General features: G+C 36.4%; 1 protein-coding gene across 1 annotated transcript in view; it reads left to right on the top strand.

Annotated features, from left to right (window-relative positions):
- ENPP1 (ectonucleotide pyrophosphatase/phosphodiesterase 1) overlaps nt 1-21,880 on the top strand; it is a gene marked incomplete at both ends in the record, with an annotated part of 66,950 nt that extends 45,070 nt beyond the window's left edge. Inside the window, 14 exons of the mRNA XM_084227887.1 lie at nt 783-891; nt 1,804-1,935; nt 3,791-3,822; nt 5,498-5,625; nt 7,472-7,541; nt 8,550-8,637; nt 9,666-9,835; nt 11,025-11,076; nt 12,484-12,638; nt 14,307-14,436; nt 15,517-15,597; nt 16,336-16,468; nt 18,576-18,738; nt 21,710-21,880. Coding sequence (XP_084084013.1) covers nt 783-891; nt 1,804-1,935; nt 3,791-3,822; nt 5,498-5,625; nt 7,472-7,541; nt 8,550-8,637; nt 9,666-9,835; nt 11,025-11,076; nt 12,484-12,638; nt 14,307-14,436; nt 15,517-15,597; nt 16,336-16,468; nt 18,576-18,738; nt 21,710-21,880 — 1,614 coding nt within the window. The remainder of the gene's footprint in view (nt 1-782; nt 892-1,803; nt 1,936-3,790; nt 3,823-5,497; nt 5,626-7,471; nt 7,542-8,549; nt 8,638-9,665; nt 9,836-11,024; nt 11,077-12,483; nt 12,639-14,306; nt 14,437-15,516; nt 15,598-16,335; nt 16,469-18,575; nt 18,739-21,709) is intronic.
- Between the last annotated feature and the right edge of the window lie 359 nt (nt 21,881-22,239).

Genomic DNA, 22,239 nt, shown 5'->3' with positions numbered 1-22,239 from the left:
AAAATTATAGTTCTTATAGTTTGGATATCCTTGAGTGAATGAAAGACCAGGTTAAAAGAACTTGCTTCATATTATAGTGAAATATACCAAATATAAATATTAGAGTGATTTGATATATTATAGAAAACACATGTAAAACTGCATATTCCTCAGGTGGTTTTATGAGGAAAAGGAGAAGATAAGTGCAAAAGCAATTTGCCTGAACCATTTGTCATTCTGTCACCTTATGATGTGCAAAATACATGCATTTGTGAGGAATAATGGGTTGTATTCCTAGAAGTTCTACTTTTAAAAATTAAGTACATAGCACTACACAAAGCATTTCATGAATAATTTTAACATTTTTGTAAATTAGGAAGCATGATAACATTTATGAAGCAAACATTTAAGTGCTCAGAAAGCACAAAAACAAATTGATTATAGAAAATGAGGTGATAGTTGAGAATGCATCAGTGTCTGACCCCACGTTGTGGATTTCAGCTAGCTTGACTTATGCTGGGTCTGGTCTGAGGATAACATTCTAAACCTCCAGGAGGGAAAATGCTAATCAGATTAGTTAATGTCATTCCCATGACTTCCCCTTGAGATTTGGACCTTCCCTTGTTAATGGTCAGCAATTATTTATGCCCTTTCTCTCTTATCTGGCATGTCTTAGCTTGATGTGAATCAGTTCACTGTAGTATTTGCATCCACTGAGGTTTTTCTTTTTTGACAGAAATGACATTAAGCAGAAGTAGACTTCAGTATGGAATGCGTTGCATGAGATTGTATCCCTTTTCTAGGTCATCAGAGCATTGCAGAGGGTTGACAACATGGTGGGCATGCTGATGGATGGTCTAAAAGAGCTGAATTTGCATAGATGCCTGAACCTCATCCTTATTTCAGATCATGGTAATCTGAATTTGCTTTATTTACCCTTCAGGTTTACTTGATTGATTATTGTTTCATTATTGCTTCTATTACTGTTTATTCTTTTTTCACTAAATATAGTTTCTTGTGGGGAGTCTTTGGGAAAAATTAAATTAAATATAAGTACAAATAAAAAGTAGAATTCACAGAAACCTAAGAAGTCTAGAAACCCCAATGCACCTATCTCTCTTTTTTTTTTAAAGATTTATTTATTTATTATACAAGCACTGGGTACAGTCAGAAGCGTGGGAGGGTGAGAGAATTCACCAGAGCCAGAGAGGGGAGCAGAGCAGGCAAGACCGAAGCACACTGCTGAGGGGAGCAATGGGCGGCAGAAGGGGTCTGCGTGCCATGTGGGACCCTCCTCCGGTGGCCGGGGAGCAACCGGGGATCGAACCTGCGCTGCAGAGGCTGCAGGCAGTTCCGCAACCCATTGCTCAACTGCTGTGCCACCGGGGAGGCCGATGCACCTATCTCTTGATTTGGGAAGGCTTCCATCAGAAATTTGGGTACCTAAAAAGTTTTTTTCAGTATTAAAATTTTGGTAAATCTAGCACTTTAGATTTAATTTAAGTATTTTCTGCCTCTTCAGTTTTCTTTAGCATGATAAAGATGACTGAAAAAGCAGTATATTTTAATTTTGGCTATATTTTTATTTCCCTTTTGTTTACTATGGTTTTTGTAAAACCATAGTATATCCCAAGGCTTTTGTAGCCTTGGGATTATAGAAGTAGTATGTATACCAGAAAATAGAAAACAGGTTCTGTGTCTTTTTCATTCAATGTTTGACTAACATGAGTCTGAATTAAATTCTGGGAGGTGAAAGGAGTTCTGTTCAGACAGAGATTAACTTTTACATCAAAGTTGCAACATGTTTGAAAATTTTTCTCCTAGGCATGGAACAAGGCAGTTGCAAGAAATATGTCTATCTGAATAAATATTTGGGAGATGTTAAAAATATTAAAGTTGTATATGGACCCGCAGCTCGATTAAGACCCTCTGATATCCCAGATAAATACTTTTCATGTAAGTATACCTCTGTGCAAACTTTGAATATGATTATATTCAGAATATGTTCCTCTCAGTCATCATATCTCTATGCTAAAGCCAGATCAATTAAAGTTAATTTCTTTTTTGTCATTAAATCTCCCATGCAATTCTTCTACACCCAAAGGAATTCTATGAAACTGGATATGAGGACTTAAGTCTAACCTCGTAGCTACTAGTTATTCATGGTTAAGTATAAGCTTAGCAATTTCATTGTATGTGTATTTTGCTTGTATTAGATTCAAGATTACTTGTCTGGAAAATAAACAACCTTAAGAGAAAAGTTCAGCTACATTTACTCACCTTTAATTAATGACATTCCATTAAAACCACGCACATCTGTTCTAGAATAATACTCTATGAGGAGGAATGCTGGCAGAGAGGATTAATTCGATAAGCAACTGTTTTGTCTGTAAAAATGACTTGAAAATAATAAGAATGTATCTGTAAACAAAGAAGAAATATCATATTCTCTCTTGGCTGCATCGCAACCCAAAATGCCAAAAAGTTTTAAAAAATATTTCTTTTTTTGTAAGTCAAGCCTGTTTATAACTGTATACCTCTGCTACATACGCTTCTCTTAGATCAGGATCTTTAGTAATTTTCACATACCTAACACAAATTTTGGTTATCTTTTTGTTATAATTAACTTCAGATGGAAGGAGAAAAAGCTTTTCTGACAGTTATCAGAACTGGGTTAGGTTTGGGCACTCAGTGCTATTTATTTCAATATACTATTGAATATTCACGAGGAGAAATAGATTTCACTTTAGGAATATGGTTTCACAAATAATAGCGTCAATTACAAAAAACAGATTATATGCATCACAAATTTTAATTAGCAATTTATAAAAAAATTTTGAATGTAGTATGTTGTTATAACATTTTATAAAAGCTGTAGGGGTAGTGCAAGTCCCCAAAGATGTTTAGGCTGGGATGGCTAAGCTTTAGCACTATCTTGCCTTAATTAGACCTCTTAATTTCTCAAATTAAAGCAAAAACTATATATTTATTTACACATACAAATATGCAGTAATCTTATTTTTATATGGATAATTTTTTCAAATTATTGTAAAGGATTGTTAAAATAATCTTAGGCAGTAACACAAAGTATGCTGAGTACACTGTGGACTTGCAATGCAAATTCAGTTTCAAAACTACTCTTCTTGTCTTCTCTTTTACATTTCCCTGTATTCCTCTTAATTGTAAATTCTGGAATTATCACTGAATATCGAAGTATATAAAGTAAAAATTAAGTTTCCTTCCCTACATCCCCTAATTCACTGCTCACTTCCTCTCTCTAGAGATAAACTTTAAGTTTATTTTTGCTATGCATATGGAAAAAAACATTTTAATCTTTACATTGTGAAGTTATAATAGATTAGATAGATGGATGGATACATGGATAGGTATTGGATGCATGGAAAGTAGGTGGATAAATAAACTAATGTATAGATTAAGGATAGGCAGCTGAATACGTGGTCAGTGGGTAAGTGGATAGATGTGTGGTTAGGCAACTGGATAGATAGAAGAATGTTCTGTAACTTGCCTTTTCATTTAATACTAGAACATATCATGTTGTATAATTTGTATACTTTGTGATATTATAACACAGTCATAATTTAAAATAGTATAACGTAATATCATGTCTCTGTCTCTAAATATCTTCTTACTTCTGTCAATGAGTAATATATAATGACTAAAGTAAGCTATTTAAAACCTGGTTGGTATTTAAATGCAAGGTTTAAGACTGACATTCTGTATTTTTGATTTATTTTTATTTCTAGTTGTAGCATACCATCAACTATTAATTTTTACCTTTCTCTCCCTTCAGTTAATTATGAAGGCATTGCCAGGAATCTTTCTGTGAGTGCCTTTATTTTTACATTATCTAATTATGTTTAGTTTTATGTGTTATATATTTAGAAAAAAGGTTCCATTATTTGTTCTTAGATTTGTGGGGTTAGAATTTTTGAGTATCTAGGACAACATTTGTTTTTATTTTTTAAATTAATTTGTATTGAGGTAATATAGGTTTACATCATTTTTTGTATTTTGGGAGTATACGATCCCCCCTTCAGGTGTCATTACCTTAGTGCATCCACCTCCAAAGCACCTGTAGGTCACCACCATAGTCCATTATGCTCCCTGCCTACTTTGTCTGCCCCTCCATCTCTGGGTTCTCCAGCTCTATAATCAGCTTTCAAGGGTTAGCTTTTAAGTTTGGCTTTATCTGATTCTTTGTTTGATTTCATTCTGCAATGTTTTTTCCTTAGGACATTTCACTTAGCATAATCCCTTCCAGCTCCATTATGCTGCTGCAAATGGCATGAATTTGTTATACAATATTTATATGCTCTTTAGGGCCATGTCCCTACATTCATCTAGGTTTGGAAGTTTTTAAGAATTTATTCATTGACATTGTAAAGTTATATGATGGTACATTATTTGTATTTGAAACAGCAGAAGAAAAAAATCTGCAGCTGTAGCACCATAAGCATTGTGAGCATTATGATGTATTTCCTGCCAGATTTTTTTTTTTTAAAGATTTATTTATTTATTTATACAAGCACTGGGTAAAGTCAGAAGTGTGGGAGGGTGAGAGAATTCACCAGAGCCAGAGCAGGGAGCAAAACAGGCAGACTGATGAAGTACACCGCTGAGGGGAGCAGCGGGCACGGCAGGAGAGGTCTGTGCGCCATATGGGACCCTCACCGGCAGCCGGGGATCGAACCAGCGCTGCAGAGGCTGCAGGCAGCTTCGCAGCCCAGCACTCAACCGCTGTGCCACCGGGGAGGCCTGACTGCCAGATTTTTTTTAACGCTTGTTTTCAAGATAAGTTTTTGCCCTAGTACTGACTTATCTCTACAGCATTTTTATTCACTTGATGAAAAATTTGGCCAATTTTGAAAAAAATTCTTTTAATTGTAGTTACAATTTTGAAACCGAGATCATTGATAATAACTCAAATATTATCTAATAATACAGTGTAAGTTTCCTGTGACTTTTATGCAGTAATTGTGCTTCCCTGTAATAATAGGAATATTTCCTAGCTGGGAATATTCACCTTATACATTATATGGTTAATAAGAACTCACTTTTGGGGCCTCCCCGGTGGCGCAGCGGTTGAGCACTGGGTTGCGAAGCTGCCCGCAGCCTCTGCAGCGCCGGTTCGATCCCCAGCTGCTCCCCGGCCACCGGAGGAGGGTCCCACATGGCGCGCAGACCTCTCCTGCCGCCCGCTGCTCCCCTCAGCAGTGTACTTCGGTCCTTCTGCCTGCTCTGCTCCCCGCTCTGGCTCTGGTGAATTCTCTCACCCTCCCGCGCTTCTGACTGTACCCAGTGCATGTATAAATAAATAAATAAATAAATAAATCTTTAAAAAAAAAAAAATAAGAACTCACTTTTGCAAGTGTGATTTATTGGGCATGCTGGTAAAATGTGAGAAAAAATTCATTGGGATTAGAAAGTAATTTCAAGGAAAGTTTACACTTCAGAAAATATGGAAATAATGTCTTTTCTTTGCCTTCTACAATTTCAGTGTCGGGAACCAAAGCAACACTTCAGACCATACCTGAAACATTTCTTACCTAAGCGCTTGCATTTTGCTAAAAGTGACAGGATTGAGTCCCTGACCTTCTATATGGACCCTCAATGGCAACTTGCACTGTAAGTTCTGAGAGTCTCCCAGGTAAAATTACCCTGATATATTTGTAATTCAAGGTAACTGCTGTGTCCTTTCCAACTATATTGTTACATGAAGACTGTGATTCTCTTTACTCTGTGACAGCATTTCCCAATCTTTCCCGCCTGTCCTCCTTCCTTCACCCCTCCCTCCCTCCCTCCTCCCTTCCTTCCCTTTGCTGTTTTGTTTTCTTTTAATTTTTTAAAAAAATTTATTTGTTTATAGAAGAACCAGGGTACAGGCCAGAGGTGAGGGGGTGTGAAAGGATTCAGAACAGGCAGACTGACTGAAATACACTGCTGAGGGGAGCAGCGGGCGAGACAGGAGAGGTCTGCTGTGCCATGTGGGTATCTCCCCAGCCAGCCGGGATCGAACCCGCACTGCAGAGGCTGCAGACAGCTTCACAGCACTGCACTCAACTGCCTGCACCACCAGGGAGGCCCCTCTTTTAATTTTTTTATAGAAGTAACATTGCATCATAGCATAAGTTTTTAGTTGTGCATCTCAACATTTGGATCAGATAATTCTTTGTTGTGGGAGACTGTTTTGTTTGAAACCATCCATGGCTTCTATTCACTAGATGAAAATAACACCCTTTCTACAGTTGTGACAACAACAAAAATGTCTCCAGATATTGCTGAAAGTCCCCTGGCATGGAGAGATCATGCCCAGAAAAGAAGCACCACTCTGTCTGCTCACGTCCATGTCGGTTTTTCCTTATGCTCCAGACTTGTGCCACTACTTGCTGATGATTTGCTTGTGCTCATTACAGTTGTGCCTAATAGCTGCAAAGTGCAGAAAATATTTGGCAAGAGCGCTCTTATTAATTAGCAATTACCTGCATTTTTATACAGCTTTTAAAAAAATTTTCTTATACTAATTCATCAATAAACCTCCATTATTTGGTATCTTTGGTAAATAATTTGGATGGTTGATATTGCTAGTATCTCATAACTTGATCATTAACTCTTTTGATGGTTGCCAGGAAGCCAAGGATGATAAATACAGGGGGTAAAGCAAAACTTAAGTAGTGAACCAGAACTCAGTCTACAGAATTGCACTACTGTGAGCAGAGAGCTATGCTTTTAGTGCCTGAAAGAAGAATATAAAAGAAGGGGTAGTGTTTACCCTCCTGAGAGAACTAATATTTTAGTGAACATTTACTAGGTTCCAACCATTTCTTTCTTTCTTTCTTTCTTTTTAAAGATTTATTTATTTATTTATACAAGCACTGGGTACAGTCAGAAGCACGGGAGGGTGAGAGAATTCACCAGAGCCAGAGCAGGGAGCAGAACAGGCAGATGGACGAAGTACACTGCTGAGGGGAGCAGCAGGCGGCAGGAGAGGTCTGCACGCCATGTGGGACCCTCGCCCGGCGGCCGGGGATCGAACTGGCGCTGCATAGGCTGCGGGCAGCTTCGCAACCCAGTGCTCAACCACTGCGCCACTTAGGCTAGATTATTTAATTTTTACAAACAACCCAAAATGATGAAATTGAAAGTTAAAGAAGATTAACTTGCCAAAGCCACAGCTAGTAAATAGCACAGTCAGGGCTCAAAACCATGTTGGTGGTTTTTCTCCTCTTTACCACTGCTTAAAGTTAATTTGTCTACAAAACAAAAGATAAAGGTGCCCCCTGGATGCTTTTCAATACCAAGTAGTAGTTGTTTGATTAACAAATTAGTTACTTTCTTATTGATGGGATATGATAATGCCTTATAACAACTAGTAATAATCTAAACTACTAATGGGATAATGTCATGGTTATTAATTTTGCTTTATGAATGTTTTATGAGTTATGCTATTAATTTCTGTTATGCAAATAATTAGGAATCCTTCGGAGAGGAAATATTGTGGAGGTGGATTTCATGGCTCTGATAATGCATTCTCAAATATGCAAGTGAGTAAATATATTCTACTTTTTAAAAAAAATGGTACTTTATATCTGGAAAAATATTGACAAAGTTTTAGTATTAAAAATATAGACTTTGTATCTTTTGTTTTGTTTTTTAAAGATTTATTTATTTATGTATATAAGAACTGGGGTATAGGCTAGAGGTGCAGGGGGTGAAAGGATTCACCAGAGACAGGGTGGGGAACAGAATAGGCAGATTGACTGAAATACACTGCTGTGGGGAGCAGTGGGCAAGACAGGAGAGGTCTGCGCCATGTGGGTCCCCTCCCTGGCCAGGGATCAAACTCGTGTTGCAGTGGCTGTGGACAGCTTCATAGTGCTGAGACTTATCCCTTTGCACCACCAGGGAGCCTGACTCTGTATCTCTTGATAGAGAATAAATGGAGAATTATTTTTTCATTTGGCTGTTTTACATTTAGGAAATGAATAGAGTTTTGTTTAAAGTTTTCATACTTCATGAAAGTGTGACACTGCCTGCCAAATTTCTAATAAATATTTTTGCATTTATTTGTGCTTCACTAAGAATATTGCTCCACAGTAAATGAATCTAGTGATGTAATAGGTGAAAAGATCATTCTTGTTTTTTAAATAAAGATAAGTCACATTTGCCTGGTATTTTTATGTTTTCAAAATATCCTCACAATAATTATCAAATTGGCCTTTGTAGCACTGTGCAAAGGTGGGCAAGATGAGATTTACCCTCCTTCAAAAATAAAACCATTTTTAACCATTCTGTTTTGATATCAAGACAGGAATTGTAATAAAGCTAGGAGAAATATTCTATTAATATTCATAAAACTAATATGCCCTTACATTAAATGTGCAACAGTAGTTAAATGCCTACAAAATCTGTTGTATACAGAAATTTATTTTAACAAAACCAGTTTATAGATGTACAATGTGAATAACATGAAATACGGGTGTTGTTGTTTTTACCAAATACATATGTAAATGAAATTAGTTCAGAAACTATTGCTTTTCTGACCAATCTAGGCCCTCTTTATTGGCTATGGACCTGGATTCAAGCACAGCTTTGAAGTTGATGCCTTTGAAAATATTGAAGTCTATAATTTAATGTGTGGTAAGTGTGAACAGGCAACTTTCATCCCTTCTGAAAACAGAGCTGGAATAGGATTATCAAAGGAAGGTGTCACATGGTGGGCCCCTTTGTGGAGATGATGATGAGGCAACTAGAACCTCACATTTCCACTTTTCCTCTTCTTGAGCCAAAGCCATTGAAAAAAATGTGCAGAAGATATCCTCTGATTGCTTCCTCTGCAGTCCATAGACCAGCAAAGCTCAACACACAGTGTGGAGAGGTCTGTACACCCCAGTGCCAGGTCCTGGGCTTAATTATATGACAATTGAATGAGATCAGTGGGGGAGAGCAAAAGAGAAAAGAGAAAAGAGTTTGGGACTGTGAAAGGTAAATAAAATAGGTGGTTAGCCCAGGTAGCAATAATAATTGAATGGATGGTATAGAAGTGGAGAGGAACCCATCCATATGTCCTTGGTTTACCCTATTCTTTATCAACTAGTACTTTTATGGTTCGAGATTATGTTTTAAATATTTCTTTCTCTGGACATTTGCAAAACCTTAAATTTCTAAGTGGCATTCTTTGTGTGGGATCCTATATACTTAAATGAATTAAGACATCTGAAAGCACTTAAAACAATGCCTGGCATATAGTATTTGCTTTAATATGTAAATATTTGCTATTATTACTAAAAGTGTGAGTTTTAGACTCAGGTGAAGCTTTGAGTCCAACGTCTACTGCAGTAGTAGCTTTGAGAACTTGAGCACAGCACTCTGATTACTCTTCTACCAAATAGTGACAACTTAGCAAAGTGCTTTTGAGGATTAAGTAAGAAAAATGTGTTGGTCAAGTGATTGGTATATAACTGCATGTAGCAAGAGTAGTACAACATACATACCCATATTTTCCTTAAGAATAACGTGGTCATAAATGTTCTAAAATCCAAGAGACTTTTTATAAAGATGAAGGATACCAATAGAGTTGGTTTAAAAAATAAATAAAAACCATAGTACAAGTCTACTGTTTATTTGAAACTTATAAGTAACACTTTACCATCATTGGAATTACGCAGATTTACTGAATTTGACACCAGCTCCTAATAATGGAACTCACGGAAGCCTTAACCACCTTTTAAAGAATCCCTTTTACACCCCAAAGCATCCCAAAGAAGCCCGCCCCCTGATGCAATGCCCCATTACAGCAACCCCCAGAGACCACCTTGGCTGCTCCTGTGATCCCTCGGTAAGTATTGCCGGGAAGTTGAGCGTGGCTGTGCAGGATTTCATAATATCCTCTGCACAGCTTGTGCTGTAGAAATATTTAATAATCACATTAAAATTAATGAGTGGGAGTGAACATATTTCTTTTTAATACAAGTGACACATGCAGATCTTTCATTATTTATTTTTCCTCCTCCTGGTATTTTTGCGCTTCCACCTAGTTTTATCCCTGTGACTTGACTTGAGTACAAGTTGGGAAAAGTGTAGCTGAGTCCTGAAACATCTGGAATCAGAATCTGTGCTGTTTTCCTAGCAGTGAGGTCTTAATTATGGACCAGTTATAATATTCCTCCTATTGAAAACATTCCAAACTATTTTAAATTTAGGGGGGAAATATCATTTGGGGGAACAAAATGGATATATGGTATTGTTCCTTTTTTACTCCTATTTTAATTTAGAGCTGTTGTAAGAATATGATAATGTAAACACTTATGAATAGAATTGATAGTTTTCATAAAGATAGAAATTTGAGGAGCAAATGGTTTTATGCTTTCTATTTTCTTTTAGGCTTGTAGAATTACAACAGTAAAAATAGAAACGAAAACTATAAAATAGCAATTATATTCTTATTTATTTTTTTTTTATATATATTTTCAAGATTTATTTATTTATTTATACAAGCACTGGGTACAGTCAGAAGCATGGGAGGGGGAGAGAATTCACCAGAGCCAGAGAGGGGAGCAGAGCAGGCAGAAGGACCGAAGTACACTGCTGAGGGGAGCAGCGGGCGGCAGGAGAGGTCTGCGCGCCATGTGGGACCCTCCTCCAGTGGCCGGGGAGCAGCCGGGGATTGAACCCGCGCTGCAGAGGCTGCAGGCAGCTTCGCAACCCAGCGCTGAACCACTGCGCCACCGGGGAGGCCCTATATTCTTATTTTTCAATGAATAGTTTGGTATGCTACCAATTTTGTCTTTTTTGCAGCAAACATCTTATTCTTTCACCTTCTTCATCAAAAATAATTTCACTTGTACGCTATCCTACCTATACTTCTAAAACATACTGCTGTAAACCAGTGTTACCCCATATTTTTAAAAAAGATGGTTTTGAATGTTATCTTTGTTCTATGATGAAATAATTACACTACAGACATTATTTGACGCATTATTAAACTTGTCTCTCAGACTTTAAAGATGGTATTATTAACTTTTTAGATTTTGCCAGTTGATGATTTTCAGACACAGTTGAATCTGACCGTGGCAGAAGGTAAGGCTTATTGTTGAGCTTGAAAAGTGGAAGCAGGTTTCAGCCTTATTTGAGAATAGCCAATAAAACTAAGGAAGTTATAGAAGACCACCTGATGAAACAGAGATTTCTTTGCTTGACAGTCTAGACTGTTACTCATAAAGAAAGAAGGGATAGTTATAGTGGGAACCTCATATAATATGTTGAGTGGAAGCTAAATCACTCCTTATGAACATGTTGGTGATGTTTTGAAATTTTGAAGGTCTTTGTAGGGTTATATCATATTTCCATTTAAAATACCTGTCAGAAAAGAGATTCCCTTCTTTTTTGTGACTGAATAATATTCCATATTATTTGTCATCTTTATCCATTCCTCCATCAGTGGTTGGAGTTGTTTTATAGCTTGGCTATTTGTAAATAATGCTGCAGTAAACATGGATGTGCAGAAAAAACAATAAATAAAATCCTGTTAAATTTCTATCTCACTTGGTTCTTAATTATGAGAAAGCCTAAGTTGATTTATTAACCTAAAGTTATTTTTCATCACCTGTGAATAATAATAAATGGAAGAATAAGCAGATACCTGATGAAATTTGTCAGCTGTCACTTGCATGTTCACCATCACTTTGATATAGTCTCTGGTCCTTAAGTTATTTGCTTATATTTTCATCCTGCTGGAATATAAAGGCGAATTCTGTACTATTCTTGACTTGTCTTTATAAAATTTCTGTGAATGTTTGGATTACAGAAATCCTTGATGGTACCACCATCCTTTGTGGTGAAGGATGATACTTTTGAAATCAAGAACTGGGTTTGATTATGAGCTTAGGCACTTATAGCCATAGAGAAAATATTTACTTCCTACAAGCTGCTGTTTTCTCATCTGTAAGATAAATGTATAACATTAATTCATAGGATTTATAAAAATTAAATTAGATGCTAGAAGCATAAAACACCTGGCAATTGGGAAAATGAAAATGGGAGATATATTCTACTGTGATTTCATTCAGTTTAGTCTCAGAATTTTGAACTTTTGGTTTCTAAGTACACATATCACCCAGAAAACTTTCTCTCTGGAGCATGTCTTGAAGAATAAGAAATTAAATAAATAAAATAAAATAGTGTCAAAGAATTTTGATATTATAATTTAACTCCTAGTAGCTGAAATTTCTAGCCATTTTGTTATCATTTTGTGATATTTTGATCTAACATTGATTTTGGGAATCTCCATAGTCAAAATCTACAGTGAATCCATTTTGTCTTCTAGATTGTTTATGGATTTGCTCTTTGTAATTAGTTTTCTTAGAGATAAAAATAATTTTTCAAAGGAGTTGAGTAAAATTTAGATGAATGTATTATTGTATATTATCACATAATGTTCACTAAGTACATTTAAATGGTGGTTCCATTTTCTCCATATAACCCAAGAGAAGATCATTAAGCGTGGTACTTTACCCTATGGAAGGCCCAGAATTCTCCGGAAGAATAACACCATCTGCCTTCTCTACCAGCACCAGTTTGTGAGTGCTTACAGCCACGATATCCTAATGCCCCTTTGGACATCCTACACTGTGGACAGAAATGCAAGTATTTCTCACCTCACCCCTTGAGCCCTGTGTAGTGGTTTTATACATCCTCATTAAGCAAAACGTTGAAAGCATTGTTCCTTACAGTTTATCTTGGCTCTATCACCAGTTTCTAAATTAGAAGTTACTCAACCCAAAGTCAGAAAAGTTAGATTTCAGCTCTGCCACTGGCTAGCTATGTGACTATGATTCAGCAGATTTCTTCTCCTGTGAAATGAGGCTGGTTTAATTTTTATTTTTTGGTTTTTGTATTTTATGACTCTAGTTTATAATTTTATGAAATCAGTTTTAAATGTCACAGTCATCCATCTCTACATACGTACCTGTGTGAGCACAAGGATTTCCCTCAACTATGCACATCTTAGGGGCTTCTGGCTGACTGGTGGAAAAAACCATTGAAGTTCAGTAACCTTGTGCATGCACCACCTATGAGAGACTAGACCAGGCAGCGGCTGGGCATCCTGTCCACCCCCAGACCAGAGGGCTTAGGCCTTGAAAGGAGTAGGCACGGATATCACAGTTCTTAATAAAACTAATAATATTCTCCCTCATCTCCACCCTCTGGGTGCTGTGATAGAAAGAGAAATGATGAAGTTTGAGATAGGCTTTGAAAGAGAGGATGGCAATGTGAGATGAAACTTAGATTTCAGATGAGAATTGCAGTTTTAAACTAGACTAACTGGATTTTCAGAAACTGAAAGTATCTGGCAAAGTATAGGCTGCCCCTGAAGGAGAGAAAAAGGATTTCTTTCTGTTTGATTACAAAAGGTAAAATTATTGCCTGGTGGTGGATGGAAACATAGACTTTTAGTAGCAATCATAATGTAATATATACAGATCTCAAAATATAAAGCTGTAAGCATGAAACAAAATTTTGTTATGAGAACAAAATGAGAAGAAAGGGAATGAAGGTGGGCAGACTGGGGAATGAAGGGCAGTTGTGTGGTGGTGCATGGAAACTAGACTGTTAGTGGGGATCATACATAGTTGGTATAGATGTCAAATTTTAATGCTGTCACCTCAAACCTATGTAATATTGTAAAATGATCTTGCTGCAATAAAAATTTAAAAATGAAAAATAGCTTTCACTGAGGTTGGTAAATAAAATAAGGACTTATGTGTATATATGCAATTCATAGATTGAAATATATACATATATGTGCATTCACTTATTTATGTAAAGTTTCTGCCTTAAACATGATTTTTTTTTTTAATTCTTAAAGACCATCTGGAAACGCTCTTACTTTGTAATATATAGCAGTCCACACAATGTTTTATTTGTCCGCATCTTGTGTATTGAGTTTAGGCCCTTAATTATGGTGTTTTTGGATTCTGTGTGAACTCTAGTTTTCTTATATAATCAAGACTTCATATAGTCACAGTCATGCCTACTTCTGAGGTTTTCATATTGCATTGCTATTCAGTGGCCTTTTTTTCCCTTCCCAACTTTATTCTGCTTGGTTAAACATGGAAGATTGACTCAGATCTTTAATGAATATACCCAGAGAAAAATGGAAAAATAAGTGAAGGACATGAGCAGACATTAGAACAACGTAATTGTACGATGTAGTTGAACGTTAACCACTTATGAAGCAAGCTGCTTTTCTTTTATGTGCCTGGTATAATGTTTGTTTGGTTTTTTTTTTTTTTCACTTTATTTTTCAGGACAGTTTTTCTACAGAAGTCTTTTCCAACTGTTTTTATCAGGATCTCCGAATTTCTCTTAATCCTGTTCATAAATGTTCATTTTATAAAAACAATGCTAAACTGAGTTACGCATTCCTGTCCCCCCCACGTAAGTCTCTTACTCTCAGTTCCATTAAACTTTATCTGCTTCCTTTATATAGATATAGATATAGATATAGATATAGATATAGATATAGATATAGATATAGATATAGATATAGATATAGATATAGATATAGATATATAGATATATATCCACCATATAGTATGTGCAAAGTACATAGCCTTGTTTTTTTCTGGTGTAAATTGTGAATGAGAAATATAACTACTAGGGAAAATTTTAAAGTATGTAAAGCTTGAATTTTGGAAATCTTTTTTTGTTGCTTGGAGAGTGGTTGATTTAATGCAGACAATTTAAATAAGATAATCTTTATTTTTTTTCTGCCTTTCTTTTAAAGAGAATTTGAGAAAACTCAGTGCAATTAGAAGGATGCTTCAGGATTCTTAAGGAGAGATCATTTTCTTGTGCAGTGTAACTTGTCATAGAATTAGTAGACCTACAGCCTTAAATGTGCTTGCTCTGTCTTCATCCAAAGCCTCGAGGGAATGTCTTTTTGGAAGTCAAATGCTCTATTTTTTAAAGCGGCATTTTTGTATGTTAATGATAGGACATTTTAGGCTGACCTTAAAAAGGCAAAACCCAGAAGGCTCCAGGTACTCAAATACCCTCCAGATTCATTCCAGTCCCCATAGTAAGTATCTGAAGTCAGAACTTGGCTATTGCATTATAAAAATAGACCAGGTCCAAGCTGAAAATTCATATAAAGAAGCCTTGTACAGCATTTTAGGCAGACATCCTGTGATGTTTTTTCTGGATGGTTGGTTGTTTTGAAGCCACATAGTCTCTTTTCTCTTTTCACTATAAAAGAGTTTAAGGAAAAAAGATTGTCAGCACAATATACTTTAGTTGAAATAAGGCAAATAAGGTATAAAGTTTGAACATGTTTAATTTACTAAAGTTTTAAAGTGCTTGATAAAATATATTGCATTTTCCCTTGACTTGGAAAAGTTTTACAGGTTTAAGATGATAGTTGACTAAAATTTTTAAATCACACCTATGAAAAACTACAACTTTTTTATTTAATGTTTGTAACGAATGAGCAATTTGTTCTCTTGTTTTTCTTTGTAGAACTAAATAAAGGTTCAAATCAAATATATTCTGAAGCATTGCTTACTACTAATATAGTGCCAATGTACCAGAGTTTCCAAGGTAAAAAGGTTTAACCCTATATTTTATAGTTCTGATGAATTTCTGTACATATAATTTATATGTAATAAGACTGATGTTCTAAATTAAATGACTATCAGGTATCTTACAAGTCTTTTTCGAGAATGCCAGTACACACAAAACTTCACAAATATTAGAATTGTGATATTTAATAGTCTATTCTTCTATTTTGTATTGAAATGTTTATCAACATTTTTTGGTGGAAAAAGTATGTGATATTCTCCTTAAGGTTAACTAGCTAGTGTGGTCCACTCACACATTTGCTTTAGTCTGTTTTCCTATTTATCTGTTGGGAAGTTCTTGATAATTGTTTTTGATTTTAAAATGAATCAAATTTGCATCATTTTTTTTGTCGCATTAGACTCTTATAAGAAGAATCGATAAGCATTTATATTTAAAATGATGTATTAAATTTTAAAATATGCAGCATGTGAGAAAATTTTACTCTAATTTACATTTAGCCTACTTGTGAACATTCAGTGATAATATGCAGATATTCACAATAAATCTGAATAACCTGCCTTGTTTGTGTTGGTGAAGTTTTTATACTTAACATAGTGACATGTTATCACAAGTTCATGTTGACGGCCTCAAACTGAGACCCAAGTCAGACTTGATTTTTCTCTATATTACAAATGTTCAGTTTGAATGCAGGATTGATTATTTCATGTGACACCATGGCTCTTCATTCTTTTGAAAACCCTTGTCTTCCTTCTTAAGTTGTGTGGCGCTATTTCCACGGCCCCCTACTGCAGAAGTACGCCAAGGAAAGGAATGGCGTCAACGTTGTCAGTGGCCCTGTGTTTGACTTCGACTACGATGGACGTTATGATTCCTCAGACACACTGAAGCAGTAAGAACACATTTTATTTGCTCTTAAATATAGCTCTCAACAGTGATTACCGCCCTGTGAGTCAGCAGAAGTTTTTTTACCTGATCCTGTTGTATGTCTTTTCTGATTATACTGGAAGTACCTTGAAATATCTGACTAGTTTGAAGTTTTGCTCAGTGTTTAGAAAAATATTTGTTAAATAAGTATTTTTTCTCTCCCATTTAGTCAGATGTGTAATTCTTGAGTTCAGTGTTAATGCTGAGCTCTGCTGTGTGCTACAAAACTAGCATCAGTGTTTAAAATCTCCCCATGCAGGTAATTGGTAAGATACTGTCTTAATTAACATACTGCAGATGAAGAGATATATGTTGTGGGTAGAGGCATCCTGATAAACGAATCAACTGGGTTATAAATCAGTAATGCCCATGTGTGGGCAGGGGGTGAATGTCACAGCTTTGACTGAACCCTGGCTGGAGGGGAATGATAGAGCATCCTTGTTGAGAAAACTGCCAGGTTATTGTAGTTTTAGAAATGAGAGGGAGAAAACATTTTAGGAGCTGGTTTGGTCTTATTTTAAACAATAATTACAACATTTGTGCAAACCATTTTGCTGTTATTATGTATATAAGAAAAAAAGAGGGCCTCCCCGGTGGTGCAGCGGTTGAGCGCTGGCTTGCGAAGCTGCCCGCGGCCTCTGCGGCGCCGGTTCGATCCCCAGCTGCTCCCCGGCCACCAGAGGAGGGTCCCACATGGTGCACAGACCTCTCCTGCCGCCCGCTGCTCCCCTCAGCAGTGTACTTCGGTCCTTCTGCCTGCTCTGCTCCCCGCTCTGGCTCTGGTGAATTCTCTCACCCTCCCGCGCTTCTGACTGTATCCAGTACTTGTATAAATAAATAAATAAATATTAAAAAAAAAAAAGAAAAAGAAAAAAAGACAGGAACTTTTGCTGAGATTCAGCGCTGGTCTGAGGAATTTCCTACTCTCAGGCTGATTTGGGGATCCTTTTTACACATAAATATCTGACCACAATAGTTTGTAAAATTACAATTAAAAAAGCCAATTTTTTTTTTTTTACTATATCTTAAAAGGCATCATGTCCCCCTGTAACTGCCTCATAGGACACAACAGTAGAATGGGGAAGGGAGAGAACTCAATGCTTTCCTACTCACAGCTCCAACTAATCTGTTTTGCATGTTATATATAGTTCTGTGTAAGATTCTATTTGAAAGCAGTGATCTCACTACATTGAAGTTTGAAAGATGTTGAAAAAACCAACCAACCAGCTTAGCTTTGAAACCCAAAGATAGAGCATTAAGATAAGGTCATGATGTTAACTGAGATAGCATTGAGAATATGCTGCAATAAAATAATAAAATTATTGGGATAACTCTAAAGGAAACAAAGGAAAATTCATAGCATGTGGCTTCTTTGATGAAATGAGAATAAAAAAAAAAAAATGACAAAACCATTCCTTTCTCTGGCCACTGCTTGTCCACAGCTATATGAAGTTTGAAAGACAGTAATGCTTTAGGATCTTGGTTGTAGCAGTTCAAAATTATATTTTCCTTTCCACGATGTCTCAATTCCAGTGTGTTAAGATAGAACTACAAAAGGGCCTTCCCAATGGTGCAGCAGTGAGTGCTGGGTTGTGAAGCTGCCTGCAGCCTCTGCAGCGCCAGTTTGATACCTGGCCGCTGGGCAAGTGTCCCACATGGCGCGCAGACCTCTCCTGCTGCCCGCTGCTCTCCTCAGCAGTGTATTTTGTCAGTCTGTCTGTTCTATTCCCTGCTCTGGCTCTGGCGAATCCTCTCACCCTCCCGCACTTCTGACTGTACCCAGTGCTTGTATAAATAAATAAATAAATCTTAAAAAAAAAAAAAGATAGAACTACAAAATTCCAAAGTTCAATAAATTTCTATAGAAAATAAAAAATACTTGGATTGTTTATCTATCTTTGAAATCTTTTTCTCAATCTATGTTGATAGTATGATTATTAACTTCTTATAATGTATTTGATTATTTGAATCTTTGCTTTAGCTGTATTGTATTAAAATATGTTATTCTGAAATACTCTTTAAAAGGAAGATAATTATTTTATTCTTAAAGTGAATATTGCCATATTTTACAGAAACACCAGACCCATCCGTAATCAAGAAATTCTGATTCCAACTCACTTCTTCATTGTACTAACAAGTTGTAAAAATATATCCCAGACTCCCTTACAGTGTGAAAATTTAGATACCTTAGCTTTCATTTTGCCTCACAGGACTGACAACAGTGAGAGCTGTGCGGTAAGTAACCTTTGTTTATTTACCTTAAACAATGAAAATATATTTGTATATTTGTGTGTGTTTCTTACACTGAAAATTCTATGACGGAGCCTTACCTTGAATCTGTATATGTACTTTGAAATTGTAAGATGGTTTTAAATTAATCCTCTCAGATGGTGTATCTTCAGAGATCACACTTGTCTACTGAAAACACTACAGATCAGATCAAAATGTAAATATTGGTGATTTTGTGTGATTTTACCACTAAATTCTAGGCTTATTTGAAGTATGAATTTTCTCTTGTTTCAAAAGCAGATCTGTAATTTACTGTTGTAAATTGTCTGAAAGTTGTGGTTATACAACATTTCAAATTAATTTCCTATATATCACATTATTATAAAAGTATGTCCCTGGGCCTCCCTGGTGGCACAGGTGGTTGAGCACAGCACTGTGAAGCTGTCCACAGCCTCTTTTCTATTCTGTTATTCCAGTGCTTGGAAATAATTGTTTTATGTCATCTTATTTGCTCAAAATTTAAAAAAAAATCTAAACCGTAACTATTTGGCATCAAGGCTGCATTAAAATTTTAACAGTTTTAAGTTTTTCCTTAGAGGAGGCCAAAATATTTTTGTTTCAGAGCATTTCCCAGATTTCCTAAGTGTTATTTTTCCATTGAATTTACACAAAGTAAGTCTAGATACAAATTGGCAAATAGATTTTGGCTTTCCTACCAGCCTCATTGGATGAGTGGTGTGTATAATGTGGTCAAAAGGATCTTGAGGCCCAGCCTGAGCTCAGCAAGAGAAAGTGCTGCGATCACTCATTGATTTCTCCATGCGTCAATGTGAATGTGTCAGTGTCAGTGTCCCCTCAGCCATTCATTCATTTAACATAGATGTTGTAGGTACTAAAGACACAGCAATAAACAAAAAGTGATCTCTGCTGTAGGCCCAGGAGTGGATCTCTGCTGTAGGCCCAGGAGTGACCATTCCGAATGAAGATATGTCTCTCTCTAGTTGTTTTGCTCATAAACTTTCAGAACTAATTGACCAGTCTCTCATAGAATATATTTCTTTTGAAGCTATTTTTTCATTATTCTTTAAGAGTTAAGTAGAGGATAGTAAGATTTTGTCTATTTAGATGCCTTTTAGGCATCTACTCTGCTAATTGGTCAGTATCATGGACTGTATCTTTGTTTTCCTTGTTAAGTTAAATTGCCTTTAATTTAAAGGTATCATTTAGTATTGTGTTCTGAAGCATATAATAGAATACCTAATTACAGTAACTTGAGCAAGTAAAGGGTTTCTTAGAAGAAGAGGAAACTCAGAGTTAAACAGGATGGTGCATCAGGTGAGCAGCACTCTTGGGGAACCAGACTCTTCCTGTCTTTCTGTGCCACCGTTTCTTAGCTTGTGGCCCATGTGTGCAAAAGATGGCTTCTACTTCCCTACATGCTATATCTGAATTCTGTGTTTTCCCCACAATGTCAGTAACAGGCTTATGTTTACATTTCTTTGACCCAAATGATAAGTGTTATAAATTAGGTGTGGAGTTCCCTTCCTATCTCTACCATTCCAACAGCTATTGTGCTCACACCTTAAGTGCAAACATTGTCATTTTCTACAACGGTCATGTACATAAAGGACCCTAAATAAAAGACTTGATGGATATAACTTGAAGTTATATCCCAATGCTTACTGATTTCTCCTCTTAGCTGAATATTGGCCTGAGAGAATTGATGCGTTGTGTATGCTTTTTAAATGTTCCTGTGAATGTCAGAAGAGATGCCAGATGTCCACTGGCCAAATTGTCTACTAAGTCATGGCTGTTCCTCTTAGAACCAGGGTAAAGATGGCTGCAGGCAGCTGAATGGGCAGTAGTACTGACAGCGGGTGATTGAGGGTTAATGGGAATTTAGAAATTATTGAGATGATCTGTGTGAAAAGTCTGTGTTTATCATTTCCAACTAATAATGTCCCAAGGGCACATGAACCTTTCTTGAGGGATGCCTTTAAAGTACAATCAAAGCCCATCAAACAGTGAGAACATTCTTCATCTGTCCTTCTCCAGTAGCCATATTCAGAAAAATTTACACCATCACATGGATGTTTGATTTCCATTTCTATCACCCGCCTCAGCTACTGCATGTTTCTATTTGCCAGGGACCAGCCTTTAATTCTTACTTGTTTGCTTTTATTTTTAATCTTTTTTTTCATGGTATAATTGTCATATAACATTAAATTTAGCTTCAGGTAAACAACCTAATGATTCAATATTTGTATATAGTGCAAAACGATCCCACAATAAGTCCAGTTAACATCTGTCATCATCTTGTGATAAGAACTTTAAGGATTTACTCTCTGACAACTTTCAAATTGTATTCTCATTCCATTTTAGCTAAGATTTCACTACTTCACCAGAAATGATAGTGTTTTACTATTTTCCCTAGCCCCTTCTTCATGTTCCTATATAGATAATGAATTCTGTGAAGAGCTAGTGTTTGTATCGAGCAGTTGTGTACATCATTGCATTTGATGCTCAGTATAATACTTTAAGGAGGGTGCACACAGGGGAAGCAGGCTTCAGATGTTAAATAACTTGCCCCAGTTTACTTGATAGGGAAAGGTAGAAACAGGACTGGAATCTAAATTTCTTCAAACTAATTTCCATATTCTTTTACCATGCCATGTTGTTTCTGTTTTGCAACATTTTCTAAACCCACACCACTAAGTTTCTTGCACCAGCATGATACAGAACATCTGTTGCACGAGTTTTTTCCTTTTCCGAAACTTGACACATCTACTTTAACTAATATGCATGGTATATGTAAGACAGGGAGCTTATCAAGAATTGGGATCACGCCTAACCAATCTATGACATCCACCATTTGGGAACCAAAGTGTCAGAACTAATTAAATTTGGGGAGATGGACACTTTGCAGCAGAAGTGAACTGGCTGTTCTCCAGTGACTTTTCTTCCTTCCTCCTCACAGCATGGGAAGCATGAGTCCTCATGGGTTGAAGAGTTATTGATGTTGCACAGGGCTCGCATCATAGATGTTGAACACATCACTGGACTCAGCTTCTATCAAGAAAGAAAAGAGCCGATCTCAGACATTTTAAAATTGAAGACATATTTGCCAACCTTTAACCAAGAAGATTGATATTTTTTATTACTAGAACATAACATAAATTTTTTTAAAAGAACATTCTATTTTATACAGTCCTCTGTTACACTATTGCATTGTTTGGAAACTGTCATCCGGAGTTAGAAGTGGGAATCCTCTGTGATATGACCATCTCAGGGAAACTTGTGGCCTCAGTATGGCAGTAGGAGTGTGTTCCTATTGAGTCTTGCACGTGTCTGAATGTGTAAGAGCTGTATGTGTTGTGCAAGTTTGGGAAATAAAGACAGACTATACCGAAAACTGCTCTTCTGCTTCTCTTTAAAGGCAGAAGTAGCTGTGAACATTATCTGGACACCAAATGTATGAATCTTAGTATCTTTAATAAATTTTTATGG

Source organism: Talpa europaea, assembly GCF_964194135.1.
Source record: "Talpa europaea genome assembly, chromosome: 2".
NCBI classification, from domain to species: domain Eukaryota; kingdom Metazoa; phylum Chordata; class Mammalia; order Eulipotyphla; family Talpidae; genus Talpa; species Talpa europaea.
The sequence above is the reverse complement of the archived record's forward strand: the minus strand, read 5'-3'. Positions and strand labels throughout refer to the sequence as shown.